Raw genomic sequence first — 20,798 nt, forward strand, 5'->3', positions numbered from 1 at the left:
TGGCACCTGCCTCAGACACCTTCCTTACTGTCGCAGCAGAACAACCAAATTCTGCACCCTCAGCTCCAAACACTGAATCTTGCAGTTTGGCTGATCACTTAAATTCCCCCTTGGCACCCCTCAGAAAACCTGTGATGGATGTCATTTTGGAGGCAAGAAGACCTAGTACTAGAAAATCTTATGCTGACAAATGGAAAAGATTCTGAACCTGGAATCAGTCTCAAGGGATGAGCACAGCAGTGCCCAATTTACCTCAGATTTTGCAATACTTAACTGAGATGCTTCACAAGGGCCTGTCTTTTTCTTCCATAAAAATCCATGCCTCACTCATTTCTGCTCATTACAACACAGAACTCCCCCTCTTCTCTTATCCTCTGCTAAAGTAGTATCTTTGAGGGACCAAAAACTTAAGACTACCCAGGAGAGCTCCAACCCCTGCCTAGGACCTTAACTTTGTATTGGAGAAACTCACTCTACCTCATTTTGAGCCAGCTGCTACTACAGACTTAAAATTTCTTTCCTGGAAAACAGCCTTCCTTTTAACAATCACTTCGGCTAGAGGGATTTCTGAATTACAGGCCCTTATGGCAGTGGAGCCCTTCATCATCTTTCATGCGGACAGGGTGTCACTCAGGACCAGTCCATCCTTCATGCCTAAGGTGGTATCCAGTGTGGCTCTTAATCAGTCCATTCATTTGCCAACTTTCTTTCCCAATCCACAGAACAAGGGGGAGCGAATTCTGCATTCATTGGATGTACACAGACAACTTATATTTTACTTGGACCGGACTAAATCTCGAAGAAGATCTGAACAACTGCTGGTAGCATTTGTTGCAGAGGCGAAAGGCTATTTCAAAGGAAACCATTTCCAAATGGATAAGCCATTGTATTCATTTCTGCTATAAGCACCATGGAAAACTTATACCCCAGGGGATCAGATCCCATTCCACCAGGGTTGCATCTACTTCTGCAGCCTTTCTCAGAGGTGTTCCTACCAGGGATATTCTAGAAGCTGCTACCTGGAATTCAATTCATACTTTCACCAAGCATGATCATTTACCAATTTTCTCTAAATCCAGAGCTGGCTTTGCCATGGCTGTTTTTGCAGGGCCTTATAGCTGGTCCTAATGCTGTTTAAATCCATCCTCCCAACCTTAGCTTTGGGAATCTACCCAAATGTAATGACTGCAACAGTGAAACACGAAGAACATAGTACAGTTGTGTACACTTACCATAAATGTAGATGTTCGAGTATATTCACTGTTGCAGTCCTGGTTACCCTCCCTCTAGCCCCCTGTTTTTTCTCTTACTATGCCTCTCCTTTCTTTTACTACACTTAAAAGCCTTTTTGGTGTATTTGCTTTTGTTTGGAGGTATATTTTTGTGTGTTAAATTATTTATGTATATATTTTGCTCTCCTTTTGGGGGCCACCTGACATCTGGGGCAAGAAAAACTGATGTAATGGCATCAGCTGCATGTTTTATACCCCTGACGACCTGACGTCATGGAAGAAGGGACAGCAACCAACGCAAGACTCCTGACTTTGTTAATCAGGCCGACTGAGTGCAGCCTGCCAGCTGATTACCCAAATGTAATGACTACAACAGTGAATACACTCAAACATCTACATTTATGGTAAGTATACACAACTGTACTTTTTAGTTCTAATGTTTCAGCCTTATCAGGTAATTTCTGACCTTTCTGATTCTGAGGGGAAGGTTTTGGCCCTGTTTATGTTGGGCTTCTCTTCTCAAGTGGCCCGTCATTCTTTTAAATGTAGTTATGATGCAGCTGATGCACTTCTAGAGCCGTTGCTTTTGGTTCTTTAAGATGTTATTCTTGGCTTCACCTCCAACCTTTGCTTGATGATATTAAGGCTTAATTTTGATTGATGCTTCTCTTGGAAATAACATCTCTTCGGTTCTGCAGCTGCTGAGCTTTTTAAGTCCCTGCAGGAGAAGGGGAAAGACCTTGCAGGAATTGAAACATATTTTTGTTTCCCCTGTTCCCAAATTTCAGAGGAATTATCCTTCCAAGCCTGCTTATGTATGTAGACAGTCTCACCCTTCTCCCAACTGTAAAAAGGGTTCTAGAAGGGCTGCTCCTGGCATGTCTACTCACTCCTACTACTCAGAAGTCTCCTTTTCCCGACAAGCCAGGTTCTGTCTGACTACTTTCTTCCCACTCTCCTAAGTCAGGTTTTTTTTATCTCATCATCTTTCACTGTCTCTTTACAAATGGTTAAGGATCACTCAAGATTCTTTAATTCTGTCCATCATTCGTCAGGGGTATTACATGGTGTGAAAATTCCTTCCTCCTTTTTTGGGCATTCCTTGACCTACTCAGGAGCAGATGCCCTGTTTTCCAGATGTACTTCAGAGCCTTTTGTCCCAGGGCACCATCCAAGCAGTTTCTGCTCCTCGAAGGGGAAGGAGTTTATTCTAGAATGTTTTTGGTTCCTGGGAAAGAGGGCACCTGGAGGCCCATTTTGGATCTTTCTCAACCCCTTTCTTGAAGGTTCCTTCTTTTTGAATGTGTCTCTTCAGACCATGTTTCCTCTTCTACTTTCGGCTTTCCTAGTCTGTCTAGATCTCAAGGATGCCTATCTTCATGTCCCTGTTTGTCCCCATTTATGGAAATTTTTGTGTTCCTCTGTTTCTTTCTTGTGTTTTCAGTTCTCTGCTTTGCTCTTTGGCCTCTCTACTGCCCCAAGGGGCTTCTTCAAATGCATTGCTCCTGTGATTGCCTTTTGCTGGATGAGGGGGGATGCATATCTTTCCTTACCTCGTTGACCTGCTCATTCAGGTTTCCTTTCTCAAGATCCTGCTTCACTTGCACAATGATATTTGCCCATTACAAAGACTAGGGTTTACAGTAAATTTCAAGAAGTCCTTCCTGACTTCTTCTCAGGATCATATTTTTCTTGGGTGCAGGCTCCACACCACTCCTAGGCTGGCATCTCTGCTGCCACCAAAGGCTCTTATCGCATTTTTTCAATCCATTCTTCCTAGAGTTTCATTTACAGCCAGTGAGATTTTAAGGGCTCTGGGTTACATGGCTTCCACCATTCCTATGCTTTCTCTAGCCAGACTCCATAGGGGAAAGCTCCAGTGGTTTCTAAAGGCAGTATGGCTTCAGCATTCTCATCCTTTGGACTTTCTAGTTCATCTTCTTCATTGCCTCAAGTTAGAGCTTCAGTAGTGGATTCCTCGGCTTCAGTGCTTCCTTTTCAGCCCCCAGTCCCCTCTTAGGAACTCAGACACAGGATGGGTGGCTTCTTTCGGCCCTCTAAAGGTTCAGGGCCTTTGATCCATTCATCAGAATGTGAACCATGTCAGTATCAAAGAGATGTGAGGTCTCCTTCTTGATCTTCAGGCCTTCCATACTCTGTTTTCTTCCAGGGCTCTCTCAGGATCTTTACAGACAATACCACTTTGATGTGGTACATCAGCAAGCAAGGGGGGAACACTACCTTACCTCCTGTGTAGACTAACCCCTCATGTTTGAGATCTGGCTTCCATTATTGGGTGACTCTCAACCTGCTTATATTCCTTCAGAACAGAACCTTATGGAAGACTATCTGAGCAGGTCCATAACACAGACTCACGAGTGGATGCTTCACGGAGATGCGTTTCTGGACATTGTCCAACAATTGGGTACTCCTCAGGTAGATATTTTTGCCTTCCTTCTGAACAGACAACTTCCCCTCTATTGCACTAGAGTCCTAAGTACACTCGCATGGAAGGTGGACACCCTCTCTCTTTTTTGGAAGGGGATGTGTCTCTATGCCTTCCATCCCCTTACTCTCATACTGAGGGTCCTGTTCAAGATAGAATGTGACTCACCCCAGAATCTTACAGGTGACTCACTTTTGGACCAGACAGCATTAGATGTCCTTCAAGGATGCATCTGCAGTCCTAACATATGGGTTGTCCTGCCTCAGGCAGCCCTTCGGTCGGCCGGATTCCAAAGTCTGGGTCTGGCCTCGGCTGATGTCGCACTTCACCCGACGTCATAGCTGCTGTGTATTGGGTATAAAGGCATCAGCCGATGCCATTTTCCTCAGTCTTTCTTGCCGCGTGGTGCCCGAAGCAGAAGCTGTTCGCAAGTGCCGGTCGGTCAGATCCAGAGATTTCTACTACCGAAGACTTCTAAAAAGCTAAGTACCCCGTTGGGGACTCTTTCTTGCCTCAGCCGATGTCAGAAAAAGTAAATAATTGTTTAACTTGTGGGAAACAAATACCTCATAAGGATTTCCACTCTTACTGCTTTCCTTGCTTAGGCCCAGACCACGACGTATCAGCTTGTCTAGCCTGTGCTTCCTTCAACCGACGGACACTTAGACGTCGGTCGGAGTTTGCAGAGAAGTTTTTTGGCCCCGCTTTTGCTTACAAAATGCCGTCGGAGACTCTGACTTCACAATTAGCTAAAAAGCGTAAGGAAAAGGACCGACACTCGCGGTCCGCAGTTTCGGCCGAAACCACGGTTAAGCCTACCGCGAGTGTCTCTGTTTCGGCTGAAACCGAGTCCTCTGTTCTTCCTTCGGCCGAAAGCATGCCTCCGATAGCCGAGGCCTCACAGAGCATGGCTGAATCTGCTACTGAAATTTCCCCTGCTGTAGCAGGCTCCCAGGACTTATCAGATACTATTCCTTTAGATATATCTACTCCTGCACGTGGAGCTGCTAGGCCCCCTGCATCTATGTCTATCAAGGCTTTTTCTAGGGCTAAAGCAGCTAAATCTTCTAAGGTCTTGCCTGCTAAAACCCCCTCACACAGGCCTACCTCTAGTTCCCAAATGCTCAGCCTGGCTGAGGATCTCATTTCTTTGATCAGGGGATCCCAACCTCACCCGGACAGGGCCTCTCAACCCCCTCCAGAGAAGAGGCCTAGGACTGAGCCCCCGGATCCTGTTTCTACAGACTATTCCTCGGATGACTCAGAAAACTCAGACCCTCCAGAAGGCCCATATTCTCCTTATGAGGATTCAGATGCAGAAGACTCCATTTCTTCTGCCTCTCCTCCTGAAGAATTTTCTTTTGGGGAAACCTTACATGCTATGAGAGAGCAATTTCAGTGGCAGGGCCAGGATTTTTCAGATTCGCGGAAAAGGCTAAGGACCTTTTTACATTTACCACAGCATAGGCCTTTAGCCATTCCTCCAGTACTAACAGTTGTTGATGATGCATATAATGATGCCTGTACTGCCCCTGACTCTCTCCCTCCGGCCCCTGCCAAGCCCGACAGATATTACAGGGTCCCGGACACACACTTCCACTTGTATAAGGCTCCTATTGCAGATCCTGAAACCATTTCACAGGGCCCCAAAGCTGTAGCAGCTGCCTCTGCCAAAAACCCCCTCCCCTCTGAAAGAGAATCTAGAGCATTAGAGAGATGGGGTAAAAAAGTTTATACTTCTGCTACTCTTTCGGCCAGGGCCTTAAACTGTCAATTTCACATGATTCAGTATCAGGAATTTTTGTTAGACCAGCTAAATAAAAAACTGTCCTCTCCTGAACCTATAGACCGCAAGTCCCTTCAGGATTTGGTACATAACACTCAGCAGGTCAGTAATCACTCCTTAAAATGTGGCTATGATGCACTGGAGGCTTCCTTTAGATCAGCTATGACTGGAACAGTGATTAGAAGGCATGCCTGGTTAAAAGAGCAATCCTTACCAGACCATGTTAAGTCAAAGCTCCTAGATGCTCCTATGGAGAAGCAAAGTTTGTTTGGCTCGCCTGCACAGCAAGTGCTAAAAAAGGTGGAAAAAAAAGCAAAATCTGTCCAAACAGTCAAGGATTTCTTACAGGTCCAACCTCCGAGGTTTAGTAGAAATTGGCCTTCGAAGAATTGGTCCTTTCCAGACACCTCCAGAGCACAGAGAGGCAGAAATAGGTGCCCAAGAGGCAGAGGTCAATCCAGAGGTGCCTACAGGGGACGACAGTGGCAGCCTAACAACCAGAGAAGTACTGCCACAGATTCAGCTACAACCACTTCCACAGGACAGACACAATGACTTGGCTCTGATACCACCTACCAGGGCACAACTGGAAGCACCCTTGGGCAGAAAGCTAGTCTTATTTTCCGTAAACTGGCATTATATTACAGAAGACAAATGGATTTTACAGACAATAGACAAAGGCTACAGGTTTCACTTCCACACTCTACCAAAAAAGAGAGGAATGCCAAACCTACCACCAAACCAAAAAACAAACGCTCTAAGACAAATCAACCACCTACTAAGGATGAGAGCTATAGAAAAGGTACCGCCTATGGAACAAGGACAAGGATTCTACTCCAGACTTTTCCTGGTACCAAGGAAAGAAAATCAATGGAGGCCTATTCTCGACCTGTCCGCTCTGAACACATATCTCATTGTTCCAAAATTCAAAATGCTGACCCTACAGCAACTTCTTCCCATGCTGGGCAAGGAGTCTTGGCTGGTGACCCTAGATCTCAAGGAGGCATACCTGCACGTCCCTATACGACCAGATTGCAGAAGATACCTCAGATTTCTTGCAGGATCAGAGCATTATCAATTCTCAGCATTGCCCTTTGGCTTATCTACTGCGCCCAGAGTATTCACGAAATGCCTGGCATCAGTAATTGCTCATTGCAGGCTCCAGGGAATTCATATTTACCCATACCTGGACGACTGCCTAATACAAGCGGACAACAAGACCAAATTAAAAAAAAATTTGGAAAAGGTTATACAACTGCTGCAAGCCCTGGGATACACAGTCAACATGAAAAAGTCAAGGCTGGTACCATCCCAAAGGATAACATTCTTGGGTGCAGAACTGGACACATCAAATCAGATGGCATTTCTCACAGAAGAAAAACAAAAGCAACTACCACTCTATTTCATGGCATTAACAACACAGACCCAGCTTACAGCAAGGAAAGTCCTGCAAGCCCTGGGTTACATGGTATCCTGCATAATATTGATTCCGCATGCCAGGCTGCATATGAGAAAGTTGCAATGGTACCTAAGGAATGTATGGTCTCAACACAAGCACAGTCTAGAAGCCCAGATTCCAATAATTCCATGCCTGAAGCAAGAATTCCTGTGGTGAGCTCAGGCCTGTCAGTTAAACAGAGGACTGCCTTTCCACAAACCTCATCCAAGCCAGACCATCACCACGGACGCCTCAGACCTAGGCTGGGGGGCACACATGGTGGACAAATGTATACAAGGCCTATGGACACAAGACCAGCTGAATCTACACATAAATCAAAAGGAGATGCTGGCAGTGAAGCATGCAATCCAGACATTCAGACCTTTTCTTCAACAGGGTCACTTACTGATAAGGACGGATAACACCACAGTCATGTGGTATATCAACAAACAGGGAGGTACACACTCATATCCTCTATGCCGGATGGCAATGGACCTGTGGAACGTGGCCCTGAACCTCAACATTCAACTCCAGGCCAAATTTGTGCCAGGAAAAGAAAATTCACTAGCAGACACCTTAAGCAGAACTACCACGGATGCCCACAAATGGATGCTGCATCCAGACATCTTCAAAACCATTACAAAGAAATGGGGACTACCAGAAATAGACCTGTTCGCATCCCCACACAACCACCAATTGAGAAAATTCTGCACAAGGACATACCACCCACTTGCTTGGAAGGTGGACTCCCTATCCTTCAGTTGGGAAAACCTGACAGCATATGCATTCCCACCTCTTCCTTTGATGCACAAAGTCCTACTGAAGATCAAAGAAGATCACCCAAGGATAATCCTGATAGCTCCAGACTGTCCGAGGCAGCATCGGTACCCGCTACTGAGGAGTATGTCTCGGACACACGCATGGCCTCTACCTCTATGTCCTTTACTTCTAACACAGAACAACTACAAGATCCTACATCCAAACTTGAAAACACTACAGCTAGCTGCTTGGAATATTACATAAAACAAAATAACCCAGATTTATCTCCGAGGGTTAAAGACATTATCCTGGAGGCTCGCAGACCCTCCACAAGGAAGACTTATTCAGCCAAAAGGAAAAGATACCTCATTTGGAGTGCAGCAAAAGGAGAAAATGTATCATTAGCAAACATAGCCAACATCCTGGAATACTTAGCAGAACTTTTCCACAATGGCCTGTCTTACTCCTCCATTAAGATTCATGCATCAGCAATTTCAGCAGAATACAACATGGATCCTCCAGTCTTCTCTCATCCTCTACTCAGGCAGTTTCTGAGAGGAATTAAAAATGTAAAGCCTCCAAGGAAGCCACCTTTGCCTACATGGGACCTTAACTTTGTGCTGGAAAAGTTAACACTTCCCCCTTTTGAACCAGCAGCAACAGCAGCATTACAGTTCTTATCTTGGAAAACTGCTTTCCTGCTTGCAATCACTTCAGCAAGAAGGGTTTCTGAATTACAGGCATTAATGGCAGTACAGCCCTTCCTTATCTTCCATCAGGATAGAGTGTCCTTGAGAACTAACCCTACTTTTATGCCAAAAGTGGTCTCCAGAGTATCATTGAACCAAGCAATTCACTTACCAACATTCTTCCCCAACCCACAGAACAGGGGGGAAAGACTACTACATACCTTGGATGTGCACAGGCAATTATGCTACTATCTGGACAGAACTAAGACCAACAGAAAAACTGACCAGCTTCTGGTAGCGTATGCAACAGGAATGCAAGGAAAAGCAATTTCAAAACAGACTATCTCAAAATGGATAGGAAATTGCATTAGATTTTGCTACTCTTTTCATGGAAAGACAACTCCAGAAAACATCAGACCTCACTCCACAAGGGCTACAGCCACTACTACAGCTTTCCTACGAGGAGTGGCTACCAAAGACATTTTAGAAGCTGCTACTTGGAGCTCCGTGCATACATTTGCCAAGCATTATAATCTCCCTTTGTACTCCAGATCCCGAGCAGGTTTTGCAACTGCTGTTTTGCAAGGGATCTTAACTACACCATCATTATCTTAGTACCTCCTCCCCCAGTTTGGCTATGGTATTCTACCCATATGTTAGGACTGCAGATGCATCCTTGAAGGACATAGTACAGTTTTGTACCTACCATAAATGTAGATGTCCGAGAGGTATGCATCTGCAGTCAGGATTACCCGCCCTCCTTCCCCTCTGTGGTACTCCTAGGGTATTTACCCATCTTGTAGCTAGCTGGGGGAATCTATTATGGTGTATTTGTTTGTATATATGTATATACATTCTTATATTGTTTGCTCTCTACTGTTTGGAAACATTTGCATTTATCCAAATTTAGCCTTCCTAGAGGGCACCTGGGATCTGGGGCAAGAAACACTGAGGAAAATGGCGTTGGCTGATGCCTTTATACCCAATACACAGCAGCTATGATGTCAGGTGAAGTGCGACATCAGTCAAGGCCAGACCCAGACTTTGGAATCCGGCCGACCGAAGGGCTGCGTGAGGCAGGACAACCCATATGTTAGGACTGCAGATGCATACCTCTCGGACATCTACATTTATGGTAGGTGCAAAACTGTACTTTCCCTCTTATACTGCACCTTGCCAAGGGCAATCATCACAAGTTACCGCGCAGGGTTGACCTACTCACACAAGACAAGGGGTTACTCATCCATCCTCACTTGTCCATTCTTCAGCTGACACTGTTGTGATGGGGTTTTAATCCCTTTTAGACACCTTTTTTTCTGAGGATCTGCATCGGGTTCTGCAGGAGGTCAAGAAACCCACTACCAGGAAGTCTTATTTATCCAAATGAAGAGATTTTCTGTCTGGTGTTTTGCCCATAACCTGGATCCACTTTCTGTGGAAGTTCCTTTGGTTCTCTCTTATTTGTATGAGTTGCTCTATGCTGGGTTGGCACACTGTTCAATTAAAGCTCACCTTTCAGCTATTTCTGCATGCCCGCCTTTGACTTCTCTTTGGGCTTCTATGTTTCAGTTCAAACAATTTCTTAAAGGTCTCATTTATGTTAGGCCTCCCAGAAAGCATATTTTACCTTCCCAAAACTTTAATTTTGTTTTTGAAAAATTGACTTGGGCTCCTTTTGATCCTGTAGCTTCACCTTCCTTGCAGCATTGCATATGGAAGACTGTTCTTCTTTTGGCTCTTACTTCACCTAGAAGGGTGTCTGAGTTTCAGGCCTTTATGGCTGTCCCTCCTTTTTTTAGTTTTTCATAGGGACAGGGTGTCTCTTCATACTAATTCTTCTTTTATGCCCAGGGTGGTTAATGAATTGTGTCTTAATCAGTCTGTTAATTTGCCCACTTTTTTTCTTTCTGTGCAGTCTGCTAGTGAGAAGATTCTCCACACCTTGGATTTACATAGGCAGCTCAGATGATGTTTGGATAAGACTGGGAGTTTAAGATGGCCGCCGCACACTGAACACACACTTTCTGCTGCTCCTGTATCAACTAAATCTATCTGCTTAAAAAAAACCTGCATCTGGCATCAAATCGAACAGGAAAGGAGTATTTCTTCTAAATTACACTTCACACTACTGATCATGTTAAAGCAAAATTGTTGGATGCTTCTTTCAACAGGGCCGTCTCTTTGGTAATAAGGCTGAAGAAGTTTAAAAAGATGGAAGATAAAGCTAAATCTATGCAAACTGTAAAAGATTTCTTACAGGTGCAACCTCCAAGATTTAGTAGGCACTGGCCTACTAAGAACTGGTCCTTTCCAGATGTTCATCGTCTTACACTGCTGCAGTCATTACACTTGGGTTATCCTGCCGTCATGCGTTTCCCCAGTCGGCCTGAGTTTCAAAGTCTTGGTCCGGCGTCGGTTGCTGTCGCCTCCTCCCTGACGTCAGTGCGACAGGGGTATACAGGATCTAGCCGACACCATTTTCTTCAGTCTTTCTTGCCACGCGGCGCCCGAAGCAAAAGCAGTTCACAAGTGCCGGTCAGTAGTCTCCTGAGATTTTCATTCCGAATCTAGAACCAAAGTCTTCAACAAAGCTTAGTACCCCGTTGGGCAAACTTTTTCTTGCCTCAGACCGATGTCAGTAAAAGTTAATAACTGTATTTCTTGTGGGAAGCAAATACCTCATAAGGATTTCCATTCCTATTGTATCCCATGCCTAGGCCCAGACCACGACGTCACTGGTTGTCGGTTTTGTGCTAGGTTTAACAAGCGCACTATTAAATGTCTGTTTGATTTTGCCTGACATTATTTTGGTAGAAAATTCAGTTATACTATGCCGTCGGAACTTCCGACGACCGGAATACACACAAAGCGCAAAGACAAGGATAGGCATCCGAGGCCTAAAACTGACGACGAAGCCTCTTCTAGGCCAGTCACCAGTTCTCCGATTTCCAGCGAGGTGCCTTTGCAGCCCCTGACTACCGCTTCTGTAGAACCACAGGCTGCCCCCTGACTCCCACGTGGAGATGGCTGGGCCTTCGGACGCACAAGTTATTCAGCCTGTCGAGACTAACCTTTCAGAGGGATCTGGAGTAGCTGAGCAACCCACAGCTTCAGAGGGTGTCTTCAGACCTACTCAGTTAAGCATTAAACCCTCAGCTAAGTCTAAGCCTCCTTTAAAATCAAAGAAACAAATACAGCATTCTCCAGGACAGGCCTCCATGCTTAAGAAACAAATGTTCAAAATGGTCGAAGACCTAATCACTCTGATCAGGGGGTCCCATCCCCCTCCTGATAAAAGGCCTAGACAGGATGCAGACTATGACTCATCCAACCAGGTGTCCATCTCTTCTGATTCATCCTCAGACCTAGGATACTCTTAAACCCCTTATGAGGATTCTGAACAGCTTTTTGTTTCTTTTCATCCTAGGTCTTTAGATTTGGTTGTTTCTAAGCAGACCAATTTTTCCTGGGTAATCTAAGGCCATTTGTTTTTGCTACTCTTTTCATGGGAAGAGCCTTCCTTCTGTTAAGGCTCATTCTACTAGGGCTGTGGCTTCTTCTGGTGCTTTTTTTCAAGGGTTTGTATACTAATTATATTCTTCAGATAGCTACCTGGACATCTGTGCACACCTTTACCAAGCACTATATGTTGGATTTAATTTCTAGGGCCAGAGCTGGTTTTGCCAGGGCTTGTGTCCATGGCTTCCTAGAAGGCTGCGCTGACCCTTCCTCCCACCAGTCTTCTTCCTGAGATTTTGTACTCCCCTATTGTGAAGAATACTACAACAGTAATATGGAAGAACATAATACAGTTGTGTAAAATTTTACCATAACAATAGATGTCCTTTTCTTCACTGCTGCAGTATTTGATCCCTCCTTGCTCCTTCTGGTCCTTTTTCCTTCTCCATGTTCCTGTTACCTGGTTATGTTCTTAAGCTGTCATTCCTACTTGGGCTTTTCAGTTCTGAGGATGGTATTTTCTGATGTCACCTTTATGCTCTGTGCCAGTGCATGGGGAGCATGCATGTGATGTACAGCATACCCATTGCAACCTAAGGACTTTGGTATACTTGCCAGATGTTGGGCTGCCCTAGGCAGTGGATCCCTATTGTAAAGAATACTGCAACAATGAAGAGAAGGACATCTATTGTTATGGTAAGATTTTGCACAACTGTAATTACTCCAAACTGGGCCAGACAGTATCTAAACAAGACATTGCCAGCTGGATTTCTAAGTCTCTCTCCTTTTATTGTTCTCACCATGGTAAATCAATTACATTCCTGTCCTCAAGCTCACTGTACCAGGGCAGTATTAATTTCAGGAGCCGTATACAAAAGGGTTGCTCCCAGAACTATGTTGGAAGCAGCCACCTGGTTCTTGGTACACACCTTCACTAAAAGCTACAGAACTGATGCCTTTAAATATTGAGAGCTGCCTTTGCTAGCTCAGTCCTCTCGGGCATCTTGGACAGTTCCTGTCTCCATTAGTCAACCTCCCTTCATCTCTGGGAAGCACCCATCTGTTTGGAATATTACAACAGTGATCTCAATCGAGACATGGTACAGTTGCGTATGAACTTAACCATAACAGTACAAGTCCTACTGATCACTGTTGCAGTATTCCTTTCCTCCTTCCCTCCTTCCTGTCTGTTTGGGATAACTTCCCTTTGTCTCACTGTTTCCCCTATCTGCAGGACCCTGGACCAAGGGGGCTTCAGCTGACCAGTCACTTTCTCAGGATGTCTTCAGGCCACTGGCTTGGAGATAATAAGATGATCTACTCTGATACGTCTGACTGTGTATACACCTGCACTTGTAAGCAGAGGTTATTCATCATAAGCACGATCCAAGGAATGTTAAACTTTGATACCCTAACTGGACATCAGCAGAGAACTCCTCTGTTTGGAATACTGTAATAGTGATCATTTGAGCAAATGTTAAGGTAAGTTCTTAAACAACTGTACTGTACTTCAAGACAGCTCAACCATAAATCATTTATGCTAGTAAATAGACTGGCAAGAAATATAGTCACTAAAAATAAAATAAACATATCCCACAGAAAGCAGTGCATATATTGTTGGTAGGACAAAACCCCACTTTCATCTCTCATGCATGGGTTTGTAACCCTGTCACTCCCTGATTTAAACAATGATCTCTGTGGCTAATGTGTTTTGAAGAAAGGGCCATATTGTTCATTAAATATAAAAAAAAGGTTGTAAGGAAAGTCACCAGGATGACCACAGCAAGAAAAAAGGTTTATTTAAATGCAGCACGGCACAACACAGAAAACACCATACATTAACGCCCCATTTAATATACATTTTCTTCAAAGATAAGACTTTATCAGATAAGTTATCTGATTAAGTCTTATCTTTGACGAAAACGTATATTAAATGGTGCGTTAATGTATGGTGTTTTCTGTGTTGTGCTCTGCTGTGTTTGAATAAACCTTTTTTCTTGCTGTGGTCATCCTGGTGCATTTCCTTACAACCTTTTTTTTATATTTATTGGTTGGTTTCAAGGTTGTGGTTTGCTTTGTTTCATTTTTTTGGATTCCATATTGTTCATTACACTGACCCTGCTGCATTCACAGTACTGTATGGCAAAATCTGGCTTTACACAGCTCTGCTGCTTTGTAAATTTCACTTACATTCCTAGGCTAGGGCAAGGCTTTTTTAAATATTCATTGTTTAAGCATTCAGATCATGTTGGACTGAGCCTTGATTAATTCTGGACAGAAAACAGCTGACATCTGTATGTATTAAAGACTTTGCATACTTGAACAGTGAATTAGTCAACAATTACAAATTTATATACACCATGTAAACAACAGTGCTATTTAAGGGGGATGAAGAGAAATGTTAGGATCCCCCAGTGGTGAATTTCTTGGGATTGTGTAGTTCATTAAGAAAGAACTGACAGCTTTCTTGTTGACAAATAGTTATCAAAGCATGAACTTATGTGGTGATTTCATATAAAATAGAAAAAAAGAACTGTTATATATGAAGTGGAAACTTTGCTGTCACATCTCCCTTGGTTTATATTAACTCATGTTTCCTCCCTAGCCTGGGTAAATGCAAGTTTATGAGACAGTTTTACAGACTTTCACTTCTTATACCAGTGTCTGAATGCTGTCATTTGCTTTGTCAGTAGGATACTATTTAGCAAGGGAACTGACCATCATTTTATTGTACAGTCTATTGAATATGTATTTGACAAACAGCTGCCTGGCACCAGAGGAATTGATTGCACAAGTGAAAATGTACTAACTGGCACTGCTTCCTTATGCCTTTTTAACCTGTGATCTAGAAAGCTAATACACAGTCATTAACTAAAAAAACTAGGACATTTTTCCCATCCATTTTACAGTGTATTTGTTTAGTGTGTATCCTTCAGCTGATTATTAAATAGTGTCCAGTCACTCATCTGAGCTATTTCATGTGATATTACATTGGTTATACTTTGCTGTAAATAGGCACATTGCTCTTGCCTTATCTTAAATTTGTAAATTAGCTGAATTTATGAAATGCTTAAAATTGCTGCATAAATTTGTGTGAACTTTGAAAAAGACTGTAGATGGTTAGAGGGCTGCACTGCCTTGCATGAAATGAAAAGGTTTAAGGCAGAAGTGAGCACTCTGGTTCAAATGGATAGATTTATAAGAAAAGGTATTAGAAACCTAATTTTGTAGTTTCACATAAACTAGTGCTTAAAAAAAAGTTCACTTTGTTATACCGCAAGCTCCACCTAACTTAGAGGGATTTTAAGATAGTTCTTTGAATGTATACAGGGTCAGTAGCTCAATAAACAGCACACATGCCTTTAGTACTGAAGAGTCAAAAGGATATAATCTCATACCATCTGCTTGGATTAATTTTTCCATTACTGACACTCTAGTGCAGCATAGTGTGTGCATGGGGAGTAGGCGAGGTCAACACTTTCGTGGGTGCCTTCTTCCGAATCAGATGGCAAACCGAGGTCCTATCAGCCCGAGCTGGTGCATAAGATCTGTGGCACTTGACAAAAATAATATGGGATATTCCCCCCGTGCTTTGGCCTAATTTTTTTGAATGTAAGAACCCCGCCTTGGGTCCATCCTAAAAAGAGTCCTTTTGTATTGGGGATAACAATGTCAAAGTGTAAATAAATAAAAATAAGAATGCACCTGAAAAGATAGATGTCACACAAAAGGGATGTTATTACCTCCACAGTTATTTTGGGGTAACGATATTCTGCAAAGTGCAATATATTATACCACTCCATCACTTGTGTACCAGGTATGTATAATTAAATGTATTTTTTGTGTATGCCATACCCACCCCATGGCTTTAAGCATGCCAGGAATAGACCGTGGTATTAAGTTACAGAAATTCAGCCCCGGTGTATTTAACTGAAGTCTGCATAGACACTGCATCGTCACATTTGTAAAAGCATTCTTGAAAGTTTTTAGTGATGGCAGTGTCAACTGCATGTGACATGCAAGGACTGATTAGATGGTGGGCATGGGGAAGGAAAGATTATGTGCATTTTGACTTTTTTTTCTTTCGTTGTTGTGGGGGAGGTTTTGTTTCTCATCATTACAGTAGTGCAGAACTCCACAAGTAAGTCTCTGCTTGCACAGATGCATGGGTTGAAGTGAGCATGGTCTTATGTTCACTGTATATGCAGTAACACAACTAAACATACACAGCAGGGGAGGGGGTAAGGAAGAAAAGGTCGTCCTCAGAGTAACGAGAGCTATGAGAAGCCTCACTGCAGGCAGGTGTAGGCGTACATAGTTTGAGATGCGATAAAGGGAGGCCCTGTAGAAGAAGTAGATAATGGATGAGGAGACCAGAAACCTAGAATAAGAGGTATCGTTGGAAGGAGAGTCCTTCAAAAAATTCAGAATTAAATATTGATATGGAGAAATTTGCTTCCAAAAATTCAAATGGTCTCACTAAATATGTGAAAGTGACAAATTTGCATTTGCTGCTGCTGTTTTTTTGTTGTGATGGGGTGGTGATAAACATTGATTTTTTAAAGTGAATTTGATATTAAATTCAATTGTATTTCATATGTATATTTGTAGCAGCTCCATGGAGTCTGGGCGCAAGATGTTTCAGATGGTACATGTGTAGCAGTTAACAACAAGTACCGCTTGATGGCATTTGGATGTGCAAAGTAAGTCTTTTTCATTGAATTTCTCCCCTTTTTTGTATGATTGTATAAAATATGCAGTTGTTAAGGATTTGAAAACTTGTGTAGAAGGTGACCTAACTTTCGTCCAGCATGTGTCCATTGTTGTAAGAATGTCCTATATTGTGCAGCTTATTAACAAAAAGGATTGTGTCTATAGCTAAGGATGTCACGGTCTCCCTATACTCGGCCCATATTAGGTCAGCCATTAAAAATAATGCCCCCTTTGGCACGTATCTGTCCAGACTGATGAAACACCTGTAATGCCCACAGAGATACTGTACTAAAAGGATAAAAGGCCTAAACAGTGTGCCCTGCATGGACCAACTCAAAGCCCTGTCACTATACTCTGTATATTACAGATGGTTAAGAGGTGACCTTTATCTGGCATGCAAGACATCTTTTACCTAATACTGATGGTACTAGTGCACATCAGCAATTCAGATGGTATCACAAATACTTGGTTTAGGGATTTAAACGTCTTCTGCAACATCAACAGAGCAGTTTGGAGGGACAGGTTTATCTCGCAGAGGATACCACTGCTCTGGAACAGGCTTCCCACCCTCTTAAAACGAGCTTAACTCTGTCCGGGTTTTAGTACAGCTTGGATCTATGGATGAAATTTACCCCAAGACTGCTCCTCTGCACTACTAATCAAAACTTCTCCTAAATGCTATATCTTATGTATGGGTCCCCCTCCTTATCTGTGGAATGATTCCATTTATTCTTACTAGGGTAATAATTAATCAACCATGGGTTGTGTATGGCCAGTCTAACACCAAATGGGGTAGGTTAATTCAGCCACCAAAAGGAAAAATGGCTAGGCATAAAATGGCCCGCAAGGGCAGCTAGCCTAGTACTTGCCTGTGAACCTGTGTATGTTATCTATCATTCTCCATTTGAATGTAATAATCCAAAAGAGGGGATGCATTTTCATTTTTCTCTTCCCAGGCATGTGCCCATTTCCCTAAAGAACTATTTTAGAGAAAAGGCAACTCCATTTGTGTAGGGGGATAAAACCTCATCTATAACCAAGGGACTTCCAGGATGGCGGCACACTGAGTAACAGCTTGTTTTTAGCTCTCCCAGTGTGAAAACAGTAACTCAGCAGAGAAGGCCAGTAGACTTGTGCTTATGGGTAAAGTTCAGTCACTGGCTAGTAAGTACAGTGCCTGGATGCCAGGAATAAAGAAACGCAGAAGACCTGGAAAAAATCAGCCACAAAAAGTCAAGAAGAAACGGTGACTAGGGAGAGTTCTACAGCTGTTCAGCAAAACATAATGCAACTTTCAGACATGACTTCCAATAACCTACACGAAAATAAAGTCTGGAACAAATGGAAGAAGCTTTAAACAGATATTCAGATGAGATGATAAATCTGCAAAAATCATAGGTTGAAATGAAGAAAAGGCTGGCTGAAAATGAGACTACTCAGGAAAATATGTTCCAAAGCATAATAGAATTAGACTATTGAGCACATAGGGAAAACCTGCTTTTTTCAGCGATAGCAGGGAAGCTGGAAGGGACAGACTGCAAAATTTTTATGAAAGCTCAAATAAGCAACTGGACTGGTATTCCACAGCAGGAACTGTTGGTTGAACAGGCACATTATATGTGTGCTCCAAATCTAGCCATAAGAAAGCGACCTCGACCTATAATAGTAAGGATGCAATCCTTCCAGAAGAAGTTGATTCTAACAAAACTGTGGAAGAAGGACAAAATACTGAAAGTGGGAGACAGCAGAGTATTTGTGGAGAATGATTACTCATTGCACACCGGGCAAAAGAGAAGTGAATTCATTTTACTATTTTGAAAATGTTGAGAGGCAGGTGTGGGATTCAAACTTCTGTATCCAGCTGTCTTGAAGATATTCTTCCCTGGAAGGACAAAATCATTTCTTCATGAAGTGTACGCTAAGGAGGAAATATAAAGTTTGTCCAACCAAAACTGAGCTGTGAAACAGAAGGAGATTCTGTTTCTTTTTCTTCTGGTAATAAAGACCACATAGAGACTATACCTGTGAAGCTTTTTCCAGTATTTCAATGGACAATGTTGGAGAGAAGGAAAGGGAGCACAAGAGTTGACTAGAAGAACTGAGTGGTTGTTGGAAATGAAGCAGAAACAGTATTTGGGTGATGGAGAAGAACAGTAGTAAAAATCAGTACTTTGATGTGGGATTACAATGTAGTAATTATATTTGTAAAATATGACAGAACAAGAAACTCTGGAAATATTGGAGTTTTTCAAAAATTGTTGTGTGGGGGACTAAGGTTTTTGCCTACTTCATGTCATTAATGTTTGAAAAAATGCTTTGGGGAGGGGAAGAGAGGGGAGAACACTAACTGTAAGTAAAGAAAATACTTTCTTTTCTAAATAGTACTGTGTTTGTGGTGCATGGTTTTGTTTGCATGCTATTTATAAGTGTAATGGGGATTGTAAACAGGTGGTGGTCATTTTCTCCCTGTACAGTTTTGAGAAATGTAGACAATGCAATGATTAAAAAAAAAAAAAGAGGAGGAGCCTGGTTTAAAAGGCATGACAAAGTTCAAAGTAATGTGCTTTTTCCATTCGTGAATGAGGAAATGACTGATTTAAGGACCTTTGTTTTAAGAGAGAGAGAGCAAGGAAATGAAAAATAATATTGAATAATATGAGGCTTTTTTTCTAGCAATTGCATGTATGTATACTAAGCAGCATTTCTGCAGCTGTTTTTTATGTCTCCATGGGGACAGTCTGACAGAGAGAAATTGGAGACAGTGTGGTGGAAGGGGATTGGAGACAGTGTGGTGGAAGGGGATTGGCTAAGGGAAAAGAAAATAGAAACTGAGAAATTGACTAGGACATAGTGTTCTCTGAAAACATTTGGGGGCTTTCCCAGGTGTGACTGCTTTAAAGATAATGCAAAACCAATTAGACAATTAGAAATTTTCTCAGGTTTTTAATGCAATGGGGAGACTATAATATAAACAGGTGCTTTTGTTTTTTTTTTCTTTTTCACCCTTGTCTTTTTTTCTTTGTTAAATTTTAAGAAGTCTAGGCAGTGCAATGGGGAAAAAGGAGGAGGGGAGGAGATGGGGGAGAACAGAAGGGTCTGGATAAGAGAGTATGATAAAAGAAAAATCAGTGAACTTATTTCCATGCTTGCTTAGGGAAATGACTGGGTTAAAACCCTAGGTGTTATCCAACAAGTTTATTACAAAGCATATAAATGAAAAAGAATATTCTAAGTTTTTTCTAATGAGCAATGTATCCTTAGCAGTTTTGTGTATTGTGTACATGACACTAGAAGACAATATGATAGAGTAATGGCTTGGAGAAAATGTTTACTGAAAGCATTCAAATGTTTTCTCAGCTGGGAGAGCTATAAAGATGCACAAAATTAAATAGCACTTAATAGTAGCATAGGCTGCACTATACATCTTAGTATGAGGGCTTTCGAAAAAACAAAACGTTATGTAAGATATGTGGCACAGTCGCAAATAGGGCTGTGACAAGAAACAACTGTATAAAAAAACAGCCTGCCGAACAGTATATACACGTAACATAAAGGTTGGAATAGACATTTAACAATAAAGCAGTTATACATAAGATGCAGCAATAGTAACTATATAAGAAAATGATGCTTTCTGTAATGTCTTTCAATCTGAATGGTCTTGTAGATAAAAATATTAAAAAGAAAGTGGTGAACTATATTAAACATGTAGAATGTAAATTGCTATGCTACAGGAGATGCACCTGGAAAGAACTGAACATGTGAATTTGATAAAGATTTTCAGGAAGGCTATTCAGTGGAATATCTGGGGCAAAGGAAAATGGGAGTACTTACATTAATTGCAGGAGGATCTCCAATAGTGATAGAAGAGGAAAAAATAATGGAGGATACATAGTACTAAGGGGCTACTGGCTAGGGAGGAGGATTACACTGGAGTACATTTACATCCCCCCTAAAACTGCTGTAATGGAGCTTAAGAAAATTCTGGGAGAAGCAATCAGCAAGGAATATTACTTAGAGGTGGGGACTGGAATTTGATTTGCAGCAGTGAAGATGTGTCTGGGAAGCCTAGAAGGGAAAATATAACAAAGTAGGGTAGATTTTTGAAGATATTTATGAAAATGTTTAGCATGAAAGAGGTGAACTCAGTACTAGGAGTTTGAATTGAATTTACATATTACTCACCAAGATACAAGAACTGGGCTAGGCTAGATAGATTTCATATCTCACAGGAACATGCAAATTTAATTAAAGGTCTTGAAATGCACCCAATAACTAT

The 20,798-nt window shown here is 42.3% G+C and overlaps 1 protein-coding gene across 1 annotated transcript in view; it reads left to right on the forward strand.

Moving 5' to 3' along the window:
- RIC1 (RIC1 homolog, RAB6A GEF complex partner 1) overlaps positions 1 to 20,798 on the forward strand; it is a 2,584,659-nt gene that overhangs the window by 280,874 nt on the left and 2,282,987 nt on the right. Inside the window, exon 7 of the mRNA XM_044061149.1 lies at positions 16,421 to 16,512. Coding sequence (XP_043917084.1) covers positions 16,421 to 16,512 — 92 coding nt within the window. The remainder of the gene's footprint in view (positions 1 to 16,420; positions 16,513 to 20,798) is intronic.

This window comes from Protopterus annectens, chromosome 2.part0 (assembly GCF_019279795.1).
Source record: "Protopterus annectens isolate FY-2018-M chromosome 2.part0, PAN1.0, whole genome shotgun sequence".
Classification (NCBI taxonomy): Eukaryota; Metazoa; Chordata; order Ceratodontiformes; family Protopteridae; genus Protopterus; species Protopterus annectens.